Source organism: Eptesicus fuscus, chromosome 23, assembly GCF_027574615.1.
Source record: "Eptesicus fuscus isolate TK198812 chromosome 23, DD_ASM_mEF_20220401, whole genome shotgun sequence".
Classification (NCBI taxonomy): Eukaryota; Metazoa; Chordata; class Mammalia; order Chiroptera; family Vespertilionidae; genus Eptesicus; species Eptesicus fuscus.
In genome coordinates this window covers 4,141,592-4,160,908 of record NC_072495.1, presented here as the reverse complement: position 1 = coordinate 4,160,908, position 19,317 = coordinate 4,141,592, and the positions used below count along the sequence as shown (strand labels likewise).

Here is a 19,317-nt window from a genome sequence, read left to right as displayed (position 1 = left end):
CTGGCGTGAAGAGGCAGAAATGGTGAGCCCCCGGCGCCTGGGAGATCACCTCATGCACAGGGACCCAACCAGCGCATCAGCCAGAAGGGGCACCTCCCGGGAGGGTGGAGGCACCCTGTCGGTGATGGCTGTTTTGGGAGCAGTGGCCGAAGGCGCTGCCTCCACACCCACCCCGGCTGGGCACCCTGCCAGTGAAGTCTGCCATTGCCCAGCCACGGGCAGGCCCTCCAGCTTGGCACAAACTTCAAGCCCGAGTGAAGTCACGCAGGCGAAGCTTCCACTGCATCCTTCCGGACGTGAGGAAGTAAACAGGCGCTTCCCCTGGCATCTCACCACTGTGCTCGGCCAGCGCATCGACCCAGGGCCTCAGCGTGGACCAGGCCTCCGTGGAGAAAGGGGACTTGGCTTCTCCGTGTCCCTGGGCCTCAAGAGGCCCCTGTTCAGGACTCAGACAAGAACCCACCAGAGCGGACACATGGTGGGAGAAGCCAGGCCACCCAGAGCACAGCCAGAGGAGAGGAAACAGCCCCGAAGAAAATTTGGCAGCTTGAACCTTTATTTTTAGTACTTTTTTAAAAAAGCATAATTAGAAACTTTCAATACAGAAATAATCCTAGCAAACCATTTAAAAGTTTTGTTGTTCGACAGGATTTCGCATCAGGTCCACCAGGACGTCGGCCCAGCCCTGTGAGCACCCCACCCCCACCCCCCATTCATGCGAACAACACTCAGCGGGACAGGCACAGTTGTCACCAAAATCACCCCGCCACCTGGGCCTGGACGTCCAGCTGCCAGAGCCGTGAGTGTTTCTAGCCGGGGCTGGGAACTTCCAGGACCCCCTCCTCTTATTGCTTGAGTTTGCAAGCACCGCCACATGGCACCGCCTTCACGCTCAGAGTGGAGTGTGCTGCCCACCCAGGACCCATGATCGGCCACCCTCCGCAGCACCGCCTCCCAGGCCCAAAGCACTCCCCCAACTCATCCTGCGGCTCCGGAGTGAAGACCTGTCACATGGAGCCACAGTGTTTTGGCAGTTTGGGGAAGTGGGGAGGCAGGTCAAAGGACACCCCACGTTTTGATTAAAAACCCCTCAACAGTGTTAACGAGGAAAATCTGCAGTGTGATCTGTGATGTGATTGTCCAGTCAGGGCTTCACCTGGAAATCGCCAGGAAAGGTAATCTAGTAGAACACCCCACGGTGTTGAAATAAATTATTCCCAGGTTACGTGATCCTTTTAGGGGAAAGGTGAGTGAAGTGTCCCAAGGAGGAGGAAAGGGGACAGTAATCAAGTGTAGATAACCCTGGTTTTTCCTCCGAGGGACCAGGGTCGTCAAAGCTGGCTGGCTCCCAGCCGCAGCTGCCATTCCTTCCCACCTGCTACGGAATCCTCGTGCTACCTTTGCTCCAAGACAGCGGTCAGTGACCCGAGGCTGCCTGCCACCCAGCTCAGAGGCAAGAGGCGGCATCCCCAGTCCAGCAGCACCCACGGCCCACATCGAAGACCCAGGAACTCAGTGGGAGGCCGTGGACCCACACAGACGAGGGTGAGAGGCCCCTTCTCCTTTCCCACCAAGAAACATCCAGGAATGCTCTGCCAAGAGCCCGGCCCCACAGACAGGAAGCCATTCGCTTCTCTACCAACACTGGACCAAAGGGCAGGCCACAACTCGCTGCTGTGCCAGCCAAACCTCAGGAAGAGGAAAGAGTGTGAGGGGCTTCATTTTCTCAGCTGTTAAAATAATGCTCCTAAGCCCCGTTCCTGCGTGAACACACCCTGTCTTTCTGCTGGAACTGAAACATGTTGGTATAAATAGAAGCACAGCTCCCCTGGGTTTGTAGCTTAGAGGCGTCTAGAAGACAGGACAAGAAATCTGTTGGCCAAAGGGCAGGAGTGACTCCTGTGGAACCCACGGGCTGGGTCAGCTGAGGGCAGGGCCTCTAATGGGAACCCTACGCCTACATCAAGGCCAGGCCCCCCAACTACCAGATAGTTAGGGGTAGGGGATGGGGCGGGCAGGGAGCTGGGCGAGGCCCTACCTGCCAGGTACAGAAGTCAACGATGGCCTGCAGGGGAGAATGGGGAACGTGGAGCCCACTCCACCAGCCCAGGTTGGCAAAAGACATGGCTAGAACTCGATCCCATCTCCTCAGGAAGCTGCTGGCGGTAAGATGGGGTGGGGAGGGAGGGTCTGTTGCAGCAGGCTGGCATTAGGGAGGCGAAGTCAGAGCAGGACGAGGGTGAGACGGCCGGCTAAAGCAATCTACATTATGTACAAATCGGTAATCAGTCCGCTCGCTGGCAGCGTCCTCGCTGGCCCCGGCGCCTTGGCCAGGGGGCAGGGGCACCAGAAGGGAAGGGCAGGTTGTCCAACACCTTCTTGGTACTCGAGGGGGAGGGGAGGAAGTGCCGATGGCGCCTCCAGATACAAAAACGTGGAGAGAATTCTTAAATAACGGCACGAAACTGAGACTGTCCCCCGAGGATCCCGGCGGGCCTCGGGCCAGGGAGTGGCCGCAGTGCAGTCTCTGCAGGGGCTGCGAGGCATTAGCAGCAGCGTTTCTTTCGTTTACTGTTCCTCGTGAGCTTCACCACGTCGTTCTGTTGCTGCTGCTGCTGTTTCGCTAAGTTGTCTTTCTTGGCTCGGAGGACCAGCTCTGTGATGCAGTTGAACATCTGTGAGGAGGAAGGAGGCAGGGCGAGCCTCAGACCTCGTGTGGAGGCCCGTCTCGGCTGCGCTGCCGCTGCTGGCCAGCAAGGCCACCTCCCCATCTCCCAGGGCCCAGCTTTCTATTTCTACTCGTGAATTTTTTGGTCTGTGTGTCTTCGCACCCTTTCAGAAGGAGGTGGTGACGTGCAGAGGTCAAAGAGAAACATCAAAGCCCACTGAGCTGTGTCCTGGAGAAGTCACTCCCAGGATTTTCCAGTCTTTCTTTTAAAGAGAGAAAGAACCCCTTTCCTTCAGCTGGACTCTCTGGACAAGACAGATAAAGGTGCCCCTACTAGTGACTGGTTAGAGGGCCCCACAGCCTGCCCACTCCATGCCACCTCCCAGCACATCCAGCCTAGAACCTTCCTCAGACCCCAAGGCATCCTTGCGCTGCCAGGATCCACCTACCAGCCCTCAGTCCTGTCCTCCACTCCACCAGGAACGGTATCATCAAACACTTGACAATTTGCTTCACTTTTCCTCACAACCCAAGGGACTCGCCCCCAGATCTAGAGGAACACGTGGAGCCTAGAGCCCGTAAGCTCCGCCCAAGGTCACACGGGCCCCACGCCACAGGCTCCAAGTGGGAAGGCCCGGCTTTCTCCCAGACTCCCGCTGCTTTCCAGCAGGCCCCACAGAAGTGACGGGAGGCTGCTGGGGGGGAGGCTCTGGGAGGGATGTGTCCACAGCAGGTGCCACGGGAGCTCTGGAGGCCAAGGCTGCAGAAAAGCCCGAAAGCAGGAAGAGGGACAGCTGTGGGCCGGGGCAGGGCAGTGAGGCAGAGGACTGAGTGGACACATGGCTGTGGTGCGGACCAGTCTAAGCTTGACTTAGCCTCTAACGAGCTGGGCACTCTTCCTTAAGTTGGAACCTCCGTTTCCCATTTGAAACGGAACAGTTTACCTGAGAGGACTGTTCAGACATGAGCTCAGACTTTAAAGGCCTGGCAGCCACTATGACACGTTCTGTCAGCCACCTGGTGCCCGCAGCAGGCTAGCGGGAGGAGCAGGGCTGTGGTGGTGGAGCAGAGCTGGGCCCACTCCCTCCCTGCCCCTGCTCCGGCCCAGGTCTCACCTCCTCCACGTTGACATTCTCCTTGGCACTGGTCTCAAACAACTGGATCCCCATCTGCCCGGCGAATTTGTAGGCATCTTCTGTTTCCACCACCTTCCGCTCAGGGTCATCATTCTTATTCCCCACTTGAAGGCAAAGCAAAGTCAGCTGCTCCTGCAGGAGCACCCCGGCACCCTCCACCCCACTGTCCCCACCCCAGTGAGCCCCATCTCACCTAATATTCGGCACACATCATCACAGTTCTGGTTAATTTCATGAAGCCACCGTTTGACGTTGACGAAGGACTCGGCACTGGTGACGTCATAAACCACGATGACCCCGTGGGTCCCCCGATAATACCTGTAGGGCCAGGGTCTGTGTCAAAGCTTCAGCCCACACAAGACCTGCCTGCCCACTTCCAGATTGGCCGGGACCTGGGAGGAGGCAAACCCTTTCCAGCAAAACACCCAGAGGCCCCTCTCTGCCTGGCCCTGCTGGCCCAGCTCACACTGCTCAGCCAGCAGCACTGAATCTCACGCTGTCCCCAAGGCGGCCAACCAGGTTGCTTGGCGTTGGCCACTAGCTTGAAACGTCTTTGAGGTTCTCGTTTTTAAAATTCAGGCAAATTGTGCATTTGACATCATATTATCACTATCCTTGGTGTTTTTTTGGTTAATCCTTACCTGAGGGTATTTTTCCCATTGATTTTTAAAGAGAGTGGAAGGGAGAGGGGGAGAGAGACACATCGATTGGTTGCCTCCCACACACACCCTGACCTGGGCCAGGAGATCAAACCTGCAACCCAGATATATGCCCTTGCCTGGGCATCGATGCCACAGCCCTTTGGTGTGCAGGCCAATGCTCTATCCACCAGCCAGGGCCACTACCCTTGTTTTAACATTCAAAAGTTTTCTCTCTCCTCAAATTTTAGTAAAATGCCATTCCAAGATGTGCCATTTGTGAAGTCTGCCAAGGTCTGCACTCCCCAGGAGACTGGGGGCACCTCGCATCCTGCCCCTCATCCACGCCGGGGCAGGGTGAGCACAGAACACATATGGCACGCAGGTAGTGTTGGGAAGAGGGTTTCCCACATATGCCACCACCAAACGTACAGACCCCGCAGCCTGAGGTCAGCTAGAACAGCTGTCGCCAACTGGTGGTCCGTGAGGTCCAAAAGGTTGGCGACCTGCTGAGCTAGAAGGTCTGGATGGCAGGAGGGTATAAGCATTCGCCTCCAGACACCATGTCTCCATTCATTCCCGTGGTTCAGTAGGCCAGATGGAGGACATCAACCTGGGAGGAAGAGGAGGACAAGGCCTCACACATCCACTTCCCTGGAGAGCCTTCCCCGACCCGACAGCCGGGGACTCCCCCGCCCGATGCTGTGTAACCACTCAGAGCGGCAGAGACTCACTAACCAGGGGCTTCTGAGAACGAGGTAAGAACCAGTGCCCACAGCTCTGCCAACCACTGCCTTGGGGAGCCCCAACAATCGAGCCATTTAGGTACTGTGCCCTCAGAACCAGCCCTGTCCTCTACCCACAGCAGTTGCTGCTGAGAGTGCCAGGTTGTTACCAATTCGGCTCCGTGGACACCCCTCTGAGCAGCTACAAGTGCAGGAAGAGAACACTGTCCCCGGCCAGCGAAGTGTGCGGAGTGGAATGTATCTCCAAACTCTCCTTTGCTAAGACTATTGAAGGTGCCAAGTAGCCACGGCCCCAGCCCAGTCCCACCACAAAGCCCCTGCTGCTCCCTGGGAGACTCCGCCCCCTGTGAGGTCCAGGTGAGGCCCTTTATCAGAAACAGACTCAGAGCTCTGGCCAGGAGGGTGCCCATGCCTTGGGTACCTGTTACCACCGCCATCAGTAATCACTTCACTCACCACAATTTAGCTCTGTGCCAGGTCCACCGCCCAGCGCTTTATATCCACTACCTAATTAATCTTTGCAACAACCTGTATGGACAGGGCGGTTGCTGTTTTACCAGTGAGGACATGAGGCGAGTGACCTGCCTGAAGTCACACCGCCAAAGTCAGGGCACCAGGATCTACCTCCAGGGCCGTCACCTCCCTCTCCCTCTCCCTCATCTCATACCCCACACCTCACTACTCCTCCCCAAACCCACACCCCACAGCCACACCTCTTGGTCAGCAAAACCCAGCTACCAAGAGACAAACTGTGAGAGGGTGACAATAGGACTCTTTCTTGGTAGGCTAACAGGATGCGATTTTAGTTTCTCTTTTAATGCCCTGAATCAGAAAAGGCCCCACTACTGTACCCTGACCTGATCCCCGAGAAGAGAACAAACTCCCAACCTCTCCCAAGTATCCTTCCTTCTTCAGCAGCTGCCATCACAACGTGGCCCCTCGGCATGGCCTGCAGAGCCTCCTGCCTCATGAGAGGCAGAGTCGGGGACCCCAAGATGGAGCTACCTTCAGCCTCCCCAGGCAAACAGGACGGCCAGCAGGGGCCAGGCTGGTGTCACAGTACCAGGGTGCAGTGCTGCCCCTTCTCGAGCACCCTGAAACACATTGCCCTCAGGCAGCTGAGGAACTCCAGGCTCCCCAACAGAATGAGGAGCTGTGCACCCCCCCACCTGCCCTGAGAGAATCTGGTAGTCAGGGGAGGGGAGTGGCTCCTCTGCTAAAAGAGCCCGGGCACCCCAGGGCCCACTGCCCTGCCCGAAGCATTTCTCATGGCCACAGGCCCAATAACCTCGGCTGCCCCGAATTCCCTCACTGGCTTTAACCCACAGGAAGCACTAGAGCATCTGCCACGTCCCAGTCCCTTGGGGGTGAGGGGTCAGCAGAGAGCAGGACGATGGGCTGGTTAAAGGCAAGAGCTTTGGTATCAGACCTCAATTCAACTCTTGACTAACCAACCAAGCTGGGCCTCACTTTTTTGTTGATAAAATGGAGGTAATCACAGGACTCTTTTTAAGTGAAAGGAAGTAGGTAAAGCCCTTTGTGACAGTCCCAGCCCCAGGTCAGGACTGATGGGGTCAGTGCCTTGGTCTGACCATGAGGTCTTGGTCTTGTTTGAGCCTGGACACACCGGCCACCTGAAGGCACCCATCCTCCCTCCCCAAGGAGCCTCTGACCCCAGTGCCCTCCTGAGGGCCTCACAAATCGGCACTGAGACACCAGAGGCTCAGGTAACTCATCAGCAAGTAGCAAGAAAGTGGCACTGGGCAGACCCCAGGCCAGGACCCCTGGGGCTGGGGGCTTCTCGGACCACAGTACACAAGTGCTCTCTACAGAGCTAGCCCAGCGACAGAAACCCCCCACACTGCTCAGGATCCAATCCCTTGACCAGGCTACCCAGCCGGCCTCCTTTGCTCCCAGCCACCACTGTAGAGGCTCTTTACCCCTTACACTTCCCACCCTCAGAAGATCCTGCAGCCAGTCTGGGGTCCACCCCATTTGTATGCTGAAGGGAGGAAAAACATCTCTGGCCGGAGAACTTCCTCACCCACCTTCCCAAAAGCCTCCACTCACAGGGATCACTGGGGGGAGGCAAAGGAGAGGCCTACCAAAGAGCAACTACTACGGGCCAGACCCCGGCTCCTACTCTGGCACGTACACCACCGTGTGCAGCCCGGGCTCTGCCACCACGGGAACAGGACCCCTCTCGGAAGTTCCCGCGTCTGTCCAATGGGGATAACAACAGCACGGCCTGCAGAAGGCTCAATGACATGCTCATGAAGCCCAAGCACAGACTACCTGGCACACAGGACTCAGCATCAAAGCAAAGCCTAAAGATAAATAAACCCTGTGAGAAACCGAAGCACAGAACATTCAGGCAGCTTGCCCAGGGTCACACTGAACAAAAAGTAAATTCTGAACCACTGCCCAGCTGGTTTGGCTCAGTGGGTAGAGCGTCGGCCTGGGGACTGAAGGGTCCCAGGTTCGATTCCGAGCACATGCGCAGGTTGTGGGCTCGATCCCCAGTAGGGGGCATGCAGGAGACAGCCAAACAATGAGTTCCTCTCATCACTGATGTTTTTCTCTCTTTCCCTCTCCCTTTCTCTCTGAAATAAATAAAAATATTAAAACAAACTTGGTTCATAATTTTTTTTTAATATCATCTGCCTTCAAAGCCCTGCTCCTTCCTGGAACCTGTTCCATTAACAGCCTAGGAACCAAGAGCCCCTCCACAGGCTTCCACTGTCGCGCTCCAGCTGGGTTCTCCTCCCATTTGCAGCTAAGAGTCACAAAGGTGCTGCGGCAGCCCACTGGGTGAGCCGGGTTCCCAGTAGCCAGCTTTGGGGAGGCCAAGTAATGGCCTCTCAACAGCCTCCTATGCACCAGCGCCCCTTCCAACCCTCCCAACAGAGAAGCCAGCTCCCAGAGGCAGGTGTGTGGTGGGAAGCTGCACAGCTGACAACCCAACAAGAGAAGTGTCTGACCACCAGGTGAAGCCAGCAGTCGTCATCCCACTTTACAGACAAAGGGACCAAAGGCCAGAGGTATGCTGACTGACATGTACTGTCCTGCCAACCCCAGAGCCAGGTACTCAGCCACTGCCCACCCACAGCAGCAGCCATATCTCATCCCCTCCTCCTCTCACATCCTTAGGAAGAGGAGGGCTCAGCTTAACACCACTGACTGTGGCCAGCAAGGAGCTTACCTCCTGACAGTCCGGGACCCACCCGTGACATTTCCACCATGACCTGGGCTAGTTACTCAACTGTGTCCACTGTCGGTGGCGAGGGGTCAGAATGGGGGCAAGTGCCCTGACTCACGTGGAGGTGATGGTGCGGAAGCGCTCCTGCCCAGCTGTGTCCCAGATCTGCAGCTTCACTTTCTCCCCATTGATCTCCACGGTCCGAATCTTGAAATCCACTCCGATCGTGGTGATGTAGCTGCCTGCAAGCACACACATTAGCAAGGTCCACAGGTGCCCCAGTCAGACTACAGTGCACTCGCTCTGGGCCCAGCACGATCGAGGTCCCAGGGACATAGTTCTGAATAAGAAAAGACAAGGTCCCTGGCGTGATGGAGCTCCATGGAACCCATAGTCAAGGTGAGGGCAACAGACATGATACAATGAAACAAAGATAAAAAAGACAATTTCAAAGTGATGAGTGCCACAAAGGAATAAAACCAAAGATGTGACTGGGGAGGGTCAGGCTCCTTTAATTAGAGTGGCTGGACTGTTAGCTATGGCCTGAGAATAGTGGGAGGCCTATCATGCACTTTTTTTTTCTATTCTATTCCAAACGTTTTTAAAGACCCACAAATTAACTTCCTAACACACAAGTCATGACCTGCAATTTGAAAAACAATGTTTGAGGCAGAGGAGACAATAGCAAAAATAGCAGTGGAGGGAGGGGGGTCAAAATAAGTCAAGCACAGAGTCGGAGTCAGGTAGGGAGGGGGTGCCAAGGCCTGATCTCGGGGCATTTGCACCATTAGGAGAGCTTGGGCTTTCTGTTGTGTGTGACGGGAAGGCACTGAAGGTTTTAATCAGAGTATGAGCTGCATTACAAACAGCTCTCCGGTGGCATCTGTGTGAGAGATGGAGTGGAAGAGAATTTCTGGCCAGTGTACCAGCTCTGTCCAGGCTTACAAAGGCCCGAATGCTAAGACATGCTTTCACTCCAATTGGAGCTTACAGTATAACACAGTGCTGCAGATAGGACACACACACAACTGACTCTATAAAGTATCAAAACTCTAGAGGAAAGGTCAAAGTTCAAGGTGGGGTGGAGATCAAGGAAGGCTTTGGGGAAGAAGTCACATTCGAGCCTAGCTTGAAAGAATAGGTAAAATGTCAAAGGTTGAGATTAGGTGGGGGGAAGACATCCCACCCAGAGGCAAAACACAGAGAAAACATTCAGAAACAAACCATTCTGGGCACTGGGCACTCTGCGGGCTCTGGATGAGCCAAGGAGTGTGACCCAGCACCTACTGCTGCAGGCACTCAACCAGCAGCTGGCGGCTGAATGAATGAGTAAGCGAGGGAGCTTGGGAAACAGCAAAAGAATGAACAAACAGTAGGAGCCAGAAAGCTGGGAAGGTGAGCTGAAACAGAGTATGAAGACCGGCGGTTTTCAGCAGGGAGGACTGTGTCTCCGCAGAGGACACTGAGCAATGTCTGGAGCCAGTTCTGGTTGTCACAAATGGGGGAGAGGGACCAATACTACTGGTGAGTGGAGCCCAGGGCTTCGGCTCCATATCCTTGACAGAACAGCCCCCACAACACAGAATCACAGGCCCAGAGTGTGAACAGTTCTGAGGTGGAGAAGCCTTGCCATAAACTCTACCATTTAAGAGGGCCGCTGAGGTTTGAAGCAGAGGCAAGCCCCTGGCAGAGCCATGTACTAGCTAGATAACGTCAGCAGTTTGACAGGGGACGGGAAGGAGCTGCTGAAATGCTGCAAGCTAGAACCAACTAAGATACTGGTAGTAGAAATGGGAAGAGGAGTGAGAGAGCAAAAGAGAGCCCTCCAGGAGTGGAAGCCATGAGGATGGGGAGTCAGAAGGTCAAGGTCATGAGGAAAATGAGTCTTTTTAGCCTAATGATAAGCTGCTCCTTAAGTGACCATTTTTGAACAGGAGCAATAACAAACCACTGGAAGGTACTGAAAGATTCCCGAGTCCCAGGCACTATGACCTGCAATGTCACAGGTGACCCTCACAATAACCCTCTGTGGGAAGGACAATGATCAGTCCCACTTGACGATGAGCTGAGACTTAGTCAGGCTCATGGTCACACAGACAACTCTTTCCACATCACACCACAGTGGTGCTGCAGGACGGCTGCTGGGAGAAACCCACTTCTCCACCAAGGAGGCGGTAGCCATGTAATCACTTCCTAGTTTTAGCTCATCCCTTAACCACATCATAGGGAATTCCCTACATTCAGTCACACTTCATCCTTGATCAGAGAGCCCAAGCTCGCCCGAAGTCTCTGCAATGAACCTGATGTATTCAACAAACACATCCACTTCACCAATATCTGGGAAATACAAACTTAAACGAGATAGCACTTTTTGCTGATTGGTTTAGCAAAAATGAAGACTATCCAAGACCTAGCATTGATGGGCCCTTTATACCCCTTCATGCCCAACTGGTGCAGCTCAGTGGTTGAGTGTTGACCTATGAACCAGAAGATCATAGTTCGATTCCCAGTCAGGGCACATGCCCAGGTTGCGGCTCGATCCCCAGTGTGGGGCATGCAGGAGGCAGCCAATCCATGATTCTCAGTCATCACTGATGTTTCTATCTATCCCTCTCCCTTCCTCTCTGAAATCAATAAATATATATTTTTTAAGTAAAATAAATAAAATAAACCCTGCAGTGGTAGTGTCAGTTCACTTAGTACAGCTTTGAAAGCTGTTCAGAGCACTGTGAAAAGTTAAATGCACATACCCCGACCTCATGACTCCTCCTCTATGCAAGAAGAAACATAAAGTGTAGCCCAAGAAATGCAGATCACTGAAACTAGAAGCTACCAGAAAGCACGCACATATCAAGAGCACTGTTAGTGAACCATGTGCATCCATCCACAGCCAGGGGAACTTCAGAGCCGTTCCTAAGAACCAGAGGTCTCATGTGCCGTGAAGAGTGATCCTTGACACACGAGGGGAAGGCGAGTCGCTGACCACCGCATGTGGAGTAGAGAAGAAAAGTCGGAAAGACAGACAATGCTGAACAGAGGCTCCCAGGGCACCAGAGGGGTAGGTAAAGGGACAGCTTTCATTTTCCACCAGTGAGTCTTCCTGTTGGAAATTTTACACAGGCATGTACTAACCTGCAATATTTTTTTAACTTTTTTCTCTTTTTAAATATTGGGACACAAATAGACCCAGGCCAAAGTATGGGCCAGTAAAGGATTTTTTTTTTGAACCAGACAAATGAAGACTGACGCAGAGGCTTCTAACCTGTGCCTCCCCCTGCTTCTCCGTCCCTCAGCCTGCAATCGCACTGACAAGGTTTGCGACATGAGGCAGAGGCAGGTGTTCTGGCGCCAGGCAAAGGGATTTCAAAACTGAAACACCTCAGCAGCACCTCAGGGGCACACTCACCTGAGAAAGTGTTGTCGGCAAAACGTAAGAGTAAACTGCTCTTTCCCACACCTGCAAGAGAGAGAGCAGGAGATGAGAGGCAGCATGGGTCCCTCCCCTCAGCCAGTCCTTCCTGCTGCAGGGAGATGACACCCAGGTCCTAAGTTTTAAACTCAGTGGGACTGAGCTCCCTCCTCAATACTGCTTTTGATCTGAAGCAGCCACACACCACGAGCATCTCCCCCACTCAATTTCTAATCTTTTCCTCGGTCCTAGTGTAAGACAAGCTGCCCCCCAAAGCCCAGGGGAGAAATGAGAAAGGGACTCGTGCCCAGGTCCTGTGCTGAGGGCTAGCCCCAGCAACTCAGAGGAAGGTACCAGATGACAGAAATAAAGCAGGGGAGTCACCAAGTGAAACTGGCCCCAAAGTGCGTCTGAAATGTGGTCCCTAGAAAACGGCACATCATGTGTGGAGCTTCCGTTTGTGTGCAGTGAGACGAGGACCTGCAGAGCTGCAAGGAACCCTTGAGATCACTGGGGCTATTCTGCAGGTGAGGAAACTGAGGCGCAGACAACTCTAACCAGCTGTCAGCCATCTTACCCAGGTATGTCAGTCAGCTGGACCCACAAGGAGGGGTGTCTGCCATACACCTATCAGCCCAACAGCTCCCATGTGCACAAAGCATTTCACTTGCCGCAGCATCTGCTGGCACACTTGTTCCCAGAACAGGTGGAACCCTCGTAAGCTTGGCTTCCCTTTACTTCAGCACACAGCAGCTTTAGCCTTCCAGGTACAACCTGTCCTGTGTCCCTCCCCTACCCCTGCCACCCCCTAAGGCCAGCTGGGTCAACTGACCACAGAAGGAAAGAATTAGCATAGCTGTGTGTGGTGGGCACTTTGATGCTCCTATAACTCCAGCTGCATCTATTAAGATCAGGATGTGGCAACTGAGGCTCCAACAAGCTAAGCAGCTGGCCTAGGGCCTCAGCAGGAAGTGTGAGCTGAGATCTGAATCCAGAGCTGTCTACTCGGGAGCTCTAAAGCTCTTTCCAATACATTCTGCTTGGGGAGTCTTTCTGCATCTGTTTCAGGAAGTTCAAAACAAAGACCCCAAAGAGGCTCCTGCATCTCACTTCTGGTTGACTTTTAGCAGCAGTGCTATCAAAACTAGATCGGAAGAGAACGTAGCCCAGGGTCTCAGAGACCCCCACAACTAAGTGCAAATTTTGAGTATATGTGCATATTTGGAGGGAGGAGTCCATAGCATTCATCAGCTCCTCAGCCACCTCCGCCCCCAGCCCCAGCTGTGCCTAACACTAACCAACCCAGAAATCCTCTTGGAGCAGTCCTCTTGGATGACATGTCTGGAGGCTTCTCCAGGTGAGTACACTGTCCAGGGAGGCCCAGGAGAACGTTTCATGGTAAACCTGGGTCTGACCTTCCCAAAGGCAGGCTGGGGGTGCTGTGCCCCATGGCACCTGCTGCTCAGCCCATGCCTGCAGCACTCTTGCTCAGAGCCACTTCCTCATTGCTGCCTCTACGAGGCTTCCTGCTGAGCCAAGGAGAGCCCAAGTCCTGGGCTGGGTCCCTCCCAGCGCTCTGTCCAATGCCAACACCCCATCAGTCCCGCCTGCTCCTCTGCTTCCTCCTGGAGACTTCTGGGTCCACTTACTCAGCTAAAAGCTGTGTCTGGGCAACTAGGCTGTGAGTTCCTCCAGGAAGGCAATCTCGCCTCACCTACCCTGGACATTTAATGTGCTGGAAGCCAGGCCCAGCACTTAGTAGGTGCCAACAAAACACTGTGTAATGAATTATGACTAAATGGATGCCAATCACACTGACAGCTATGCTATCTAATGCTGACTGCAGCATTAACAGGAGCCAAGGCAGTGCTTTGCAAACTTTGAGGGGTGGCAGAATCCTTAGATCTGAAACAGATAAGGGGAGGTGCTCTCTGCATGAAGCGCGAAGCAGCAGCGCTCCCTCCAGCATGGCCTCTCTGGGTCCCCTTCACTCCCCAGCTCCTCTGCAGCTTCTGAAAGCCACCAGTCTGCACAAAGACCGCTACAGTCACCACACCAACAGCTCCTCCGAGCCTCAAGGTTGGGCCTGACACCGACCTCCAGCATTGCTCTTCCCTTCGAATGGAACAGACACCCACCCGCAGAAATGCCACCTCCCAAATATCCCGGAAGAGGCTTCTTTGGGAAAACACGCTGCTACCATTCATCCCAGAGCACTGGCCTGTGGGAGGAAGTGACAAGTCCCAATCCACCTTCACCACAGCTGAAGTCAACAGCTTCCCAGGGCCGTATCCAGTATGAAACCCCACAGTCCAGCCCCATCATCCTTTACCCAGCAAGCAGCAGCGGCGGCACGCGACGCCTCTTGGTAGCCAGGAGGCATAGAGTTATTCTGCAAAAACTTCACACACCACTCTGTCCTCACCGTGCTCCCGGCATCACACCCCCTCTCCCTTGCTTTCTGCCTTCTGGGCTACACAGATGCTCCGACCCTCAAAAAGCCTCCACAGAAGTCCCCACCCTCAGCCCTGCTCCTCCCTTGGGCGATGGTTCCCTCGCTCCTCCTGGCTTCGGTTCTAGACTGTTGAAGACCTTTAGACCTTCAAGTAAAGTGTTCTCAATTTCAAACCCGGCTCAGTAACTAATTCACTGGATAACCTCCGACAAGTCACTTCCCCTCTTCAAGCCTCAGCTCACACGTGTGTAAAGTGAAAGGCTTTAACTAGCTCTCTGACGACCGCCCCAGCCTCCAGCTGGTCTCATGAATCAGATGAAATGCTTACACATTAGAGCCAATGTTGGAACATAAGAGAGAGGAAGAACCTTAGGCATAAAGAAGAGCTGCAGAAGCTGACGGAATGAGTTCTAGAAGCATGTACAATCTGGCAGAGTGGGAAGAACTCTAGATTTATAAAGAAAGAAACTAACATTCACTGAGGGCCTACTGTTTGCCAGGCCTGGGACCAGCTGCTCACGCGTGAATCCATGTGTGTTAACTCCCGGCTTTGCCTCTGATGAGCTGTGTGGCTCTGGGCAAGTCAGTCAACTCCTCTGAGCCACAGTTTGCTTTTCCGACAAACTACACAGGCACAGGGGAGAAGCCGATGGCACGTGTCTGTGAAGTCATTCGGTAAGCCTTAAGGAAGCACCCACACAAGGAGCCCAGGTCAGGCGAGCACATGATGCTCGTCTCCTTGCTCAGCTGCCAAAGATTCGTTTGAACTTCCATGGCGACCATCTCCCAGTCTCCTAAGCGTTTGGCTTTGAGTATCAGCTCACTGTCCGGAGAAATTAAGCTGCAAATCATCTGTCTTCTCTACACAACACAGTCCTCTACCTACTGAACTAGGAGCCAGTGAGTCTTCTCCAACACCTGACTTCTGAGTGAAAAACCAATACACCATGCAAATGTACTGTGAAAAGGGGGCCAAAACCATCCCCTGGGTTTGACAAAGAAGAAAAGTCAACAAGCCACATCTTCTTGCTGAGCTTATGCTTTTCGTTTTCGGGTATCAACACAGGCTCTAGATGTCTTGTAGCGGGAGAAGGACCCCTGACCAAGGTGAGCTGACTTTAACTCCAAAAGAGAGAACTCACGCTGGGGCCAGCCCCTCCGAACCACGACCAGGGCTGAAATGAAATCCTGTACCAGCATAAACCTCCGGACCCAGAGGGGTGCCGGCGGCCATCTCCAAAAGCAAGTCTACACAGCTTGTCTGGTTTTCTTTTATTCAAACCACAACCTCCTCCTTTCTAACTCCTTCCCCAACCACAGCTACTCTTCATCTCTGTAGTTAACCCCTAATTTTTCCTCTTACCTCTCCCTTCCACCAGTAACCACGGAAACCTCAGCCATCTTTCACCTGATCCAAACCACCAACCACATCCCAATCCAGCTCCACAGGAGACCAAAACCCACCCACTTCCCTGGCCCAGCTATGACCCAACACTCCTACATCAGGTCTTCCATCCCTCTGATTTGGTCCCCTCTTTCCTTAACAACCCATGGGCTCCACCACCTCTAGTCACATGACCCCCTTGCCCACATTCAACTCAGGTCTGGTCTGGTCTATAAAATCGGGTGCTCCCCAGTCTCCTTCCCCATCATATAATCCCAGCACCTCAGTTATACTCCTATAAACCTCCTGAGGCCTGCCTCCCTGACCTCTTGGTCACCCCATAAACCTGCGTACCTGCCACACTCCAAACACCACCTCTAAACCCTCCACCCTTTCCCAGAAACCAGCCTAATGCTTATCAGGAGCCTGAATATTCATTCAACAACTATGCGTTAGGCACCTACTGGGTGCCAGGCACGCTCTGGGCACGGAGAGGCTGCAGTGCGCTGAGCTAGATCTCTGTAATACTGGCTGCACCTCCAGTGCCCGTCCATATACATACAGCACAGAAAAGCAAACAAATATTGAACACTCACCTGGCGCGTTACCTCACCGAACACTCAACAGCCCAGTGACACCCACCCTATTATTCCATTTTACAGATGAGGAACCGGAACCATAGGGAGAGCGAGCAACAGCGACTCGGCAGGAATGGGCCAGGCCCTGTGCGAAGTGCTTCGCCTGCCTTACCTTTTAAACCTCGCAGGAGCCCCAAGAGGCAGGAGCCCCAGGAGGCAGGAGCTGGGAACATGCCCACTTTGCAGAGGAAGAAACTGACAATCAAATCCATAGAAAACATCTGCGCCAGGTCGGGACTAAGCACTTTTCCAGCTTTATCTCATCGCATGCTCACACCACCCAGCGAGGCAAGTCCCCACTTCTCAGATGAGGACACTGAGGCTCAGAAACGCGAAACAACTTGCCCAAGGTCACAGACTGAGGAAGCTGGTAGTCCCAGCACTCGAACCCAGGTCTCTCCAACTCCAGGGATCGCGCGACTTGACCAAGGTCACACGTGAGGCAGCGGCAGGCGCGGTGAGTGGACCGGGCGCCCCAGCCCCGACCCCTGCTCGCCCGGCTCCTCGGCTCCGCAGCCTGGCGCCCCAACCGCTCCTTGGCGCGGCCCCGAGCCCCTCGGCGCACCCCTGGGGCCGGCGACTGCCGGGCAGCCCCGCCCGCCCGCCCCGCGCGGCCCGGCAGCTCTCCGCCCGTCCGCCCGCCCCGAGGCCCCCGCGGGCCGCGCCCGGCAGGGCCCACGCCGCCTCCGGCCGCCTCGGCCCTCACCGCTGTCGCCGATGATGAGCAGCTTGAAGAGGTGGTCGTAGTCCCGGGCCATGGCGGGCGGGGGAGGCGCGGGCAGGCAGGCGGGGTCGGTGCTGGCCTCGCGAACCGCAGCTCCCTCCGGGCTGCTCCGGCAGCGGCGGATCCACTTCCCGAACAAACAGCCGGAACTGACAGAAACACCTCCCTCCGCTCCCCCTCCTCCTCCTCTTCAGCAGCCGCCGCCGCCGCTGCCGCCGCCTCTCTCCTTCCCGCCCCACCCCGCCACTGCGCAGGCGCAGCGTCCGGCGCCGCCTGTGCGCAGCCGCAGCGTCGGCCAGCCGCGCCCTCGCCGCGCTCGCGCACCGCGCATGCGCTCTGGCAGTCCCGCCGGCGCGGGCCTGCGTGCCCACTTCTTGGGGAGCATTGCTGTGGCGGCTCGCGGCCCTTAGGGCTCGGAAAGATGAGCTGCTGTCGAGCCCAAACGGAAAGAAGCCGAGAATGCCGGAGAAGCCCGGCCGTGGCCCGGGACGGACCGGCTCCTTCAACTCCCAGCCCTGCAATCTGCGGAGAGGAAAAGACGGGCACGCAGCGACTCGGACACTCCGCCCCCTTTCTGCAGGGACGCCGCCCCGGGTGCTGGCTCCGGCCACCGAGTCCCGAGCCTGTGGAAGGGACGCCGAAGCGGTTGGCGGCTGCCGAGTTTGACAGGAGAGGAGTCACCTGCCGGAGCTGAGCGGGTTAGGAGGGTGGCCTTTTAGGTCAGCTCTGGGTCGAAATCACATCCTAGCCCCTAATACACTCCGGGAGCTTGAGTTGCCTTCTTGGTTAAATGGGGAGAATAGTTGGATTCGGAGTCCCGTCCTACGTGACGCTGAGCCCGATAGATTAATGACCCAGTGTGTTTTCTGAGAGGAGAGAGAAAAGGGCTGAGGATGGGGAGGAGCTTTGCTTTACGTTTCATTTATTCCTGTGCTGCTTAAATTTACAGTGGGTACTTCCCATAAAAGAAGCAATAAAAATCCAAAATAAAGTAACTAAAATCACCATCTATGCCAATATGGAAAGAATGTAAATATTCAAAGAATATAAACAAAATATTAGGTAGGATTACAAAAGACAAACATATCCTTAAACCAAAAGGTAAGATAAAACAAAAAATCTTGACTATAAAAAGTAATGCTTATGGATGGGTGGAGCAACAAATTGATGTTTTTCTCTCTCAAATCAATTTTTAAAAATTTTAAAGTAATGCTCATAGTTGTTTTTTTTTAAATGTACATTTTACCAAAAAGTACAAGTTGCTACTTTTCCTTCAGACCCACTCCTCATAGGTAATCTCTTAATGATGTTTCTTGGATACCTTGAAATGCTTAATAAATATATATTGAATGAATGAATAAATCTCCTTCAGTGAGTATTCTGTGCCTGTGCAAACACATACATGTAAGTGCGCTGCCTTTTGCTGCATTATGGTACTCCACATGGTTGAACTATAATTTAACCACTGTGCTGTTGATAGGCATTTATGTTGGTTACAATTTTTTTGTTACACAATGTTGCAGGGAAGATCCTTGAACAGCACATGGAGTGTCTGAATAAAGCTTTGAGCTTTTCCAGGAGCTGAGAATCAGTGTGGTGATGTCAAAAGAACCTGGGCTTGCAATCTGAAGGTACGGAGACAAGAGCTGCTCATATGACCTTTGAGAAATGGCCCTTCTTGGTCCGGGAAAGGTTAATGGGGTCCCCTTCGATCCAGCCATTTTAGTTAGGAAATACCAGGGAAGAAGGAAACATCCGTGTAAGCCTCCAGGCAAGCACACTCACCCCTGACCAACCATTGAGGCTAGCACTCCGGCTCTCTGCTCAACCTGCTCTGGAGGTGAGGAGACTGTTGGAAGGCCAGCTCTGAAGTCCTGGCTCCGTCCCTGAACAGCTTTGAGCTTTTGGATCAGTCACATCCCAGTGTCTCAGAACCCCCGGTTCCACACAGGGTAGCTGTGAGGATTAGAGCTGTGTTTGTAAATCACCGGCACACATAGGCATACTTCGTTTTACTGTGCTTCGCACGTTCTTGTTTTTTACAAAAAAGGCAAGATCCTCCACCAGCACAAAGATTACAACTCATGAAGGCTCAGATAGCATTTTTTAGTAATAATGTATTCCATTTTCTAGACATAATGCTATTATACTCTTAAACTACAGTAAGAGTGCAAACGTGACTTTTATGTGAAACTGACAAACCAAAAAATTTGTGCAACTGGCTTTATTGCGGTATTCGCTTTAGTGCAGTGGTCTGGGACTGAGCCCGCATGCCACCAGGGTTAGGGTTAGGGTTAGGGTTAGAGTTAGGTTAGGGTTA

General features: G+C 53.9%; 1 protein-coding gene across 3 annotated transcripts; it reads right to left on the bottom strand.

The window, feature by feature from the left end:
* Positions 1 to 538: 538 nt before the first annotated feature.
* On the bottom strand, positions 539 to 17,225 carry RAB35 (RAB35, member RAS oncogene family). 3 transcript variants are annotated; one of them, XM_008142773.3, is made up of 6 exons: positions 16,980 to 17,212; positions 11,794 to 11,844; positions 8,506 to 8,629; positions 3,998 to 4,122; positions 3,784 to 3,908; positions 539 to 2,675 (listed from the first exon to the last, which is right to left on the bottom strand). In XM_008142773.3, the coding sequence occupies exons 1-6, from the start codon at positions 17,029 to 17,031 to the stop codon at positions 2,547 to 2,549; spliced, it is 606 nt and encodes a 201-aa protein (XP_008140995.1). In that variant the 5' UTR covers positions 17,032 to 17,212; the 3' UTR covers positions 539 to 2,546. The 3 variants fall into 3 exon arrangements, with proteins under 3 accessions (XP_008140995.1, XP_028003125.1, XP_008140996.1); XM_028147324.2 differs by lacking the exon at positions 11,794 to 11,844; XM_008142774.3 differs by lacking the exon at positions 3,784 to 3,908 and having other exon boundaries at positions 2,569 to 2,675; positions 16,980 to 17,225.
* Positions 17,226 to 19,317: the final 2,092 nt, after the last annotated feature.

Coding starts and splice junctions, on each gene's coding strand:
- RAB35 (XM_008142773.3), bottom strand. CDS start 17,031: ATGGCCCGGGACTACGACCACCTCTTCAAGCTGCTCATCATCGGCGAC. Junction 11,845..16,979: donor GCTCATCATCGGCGACAGCG/GTGAGGGCCGAG, acceptor TCTCTCTTGCAG/GTGTGGGAAAGAGCAGTTTA. Junction 2,676..3,783: donor AGAATGTCAACGTGGAGGAG/GTGAGACCTGGG, acceptor TCCTCCTCACAG/ATGTTCAACTGCATCACAGA.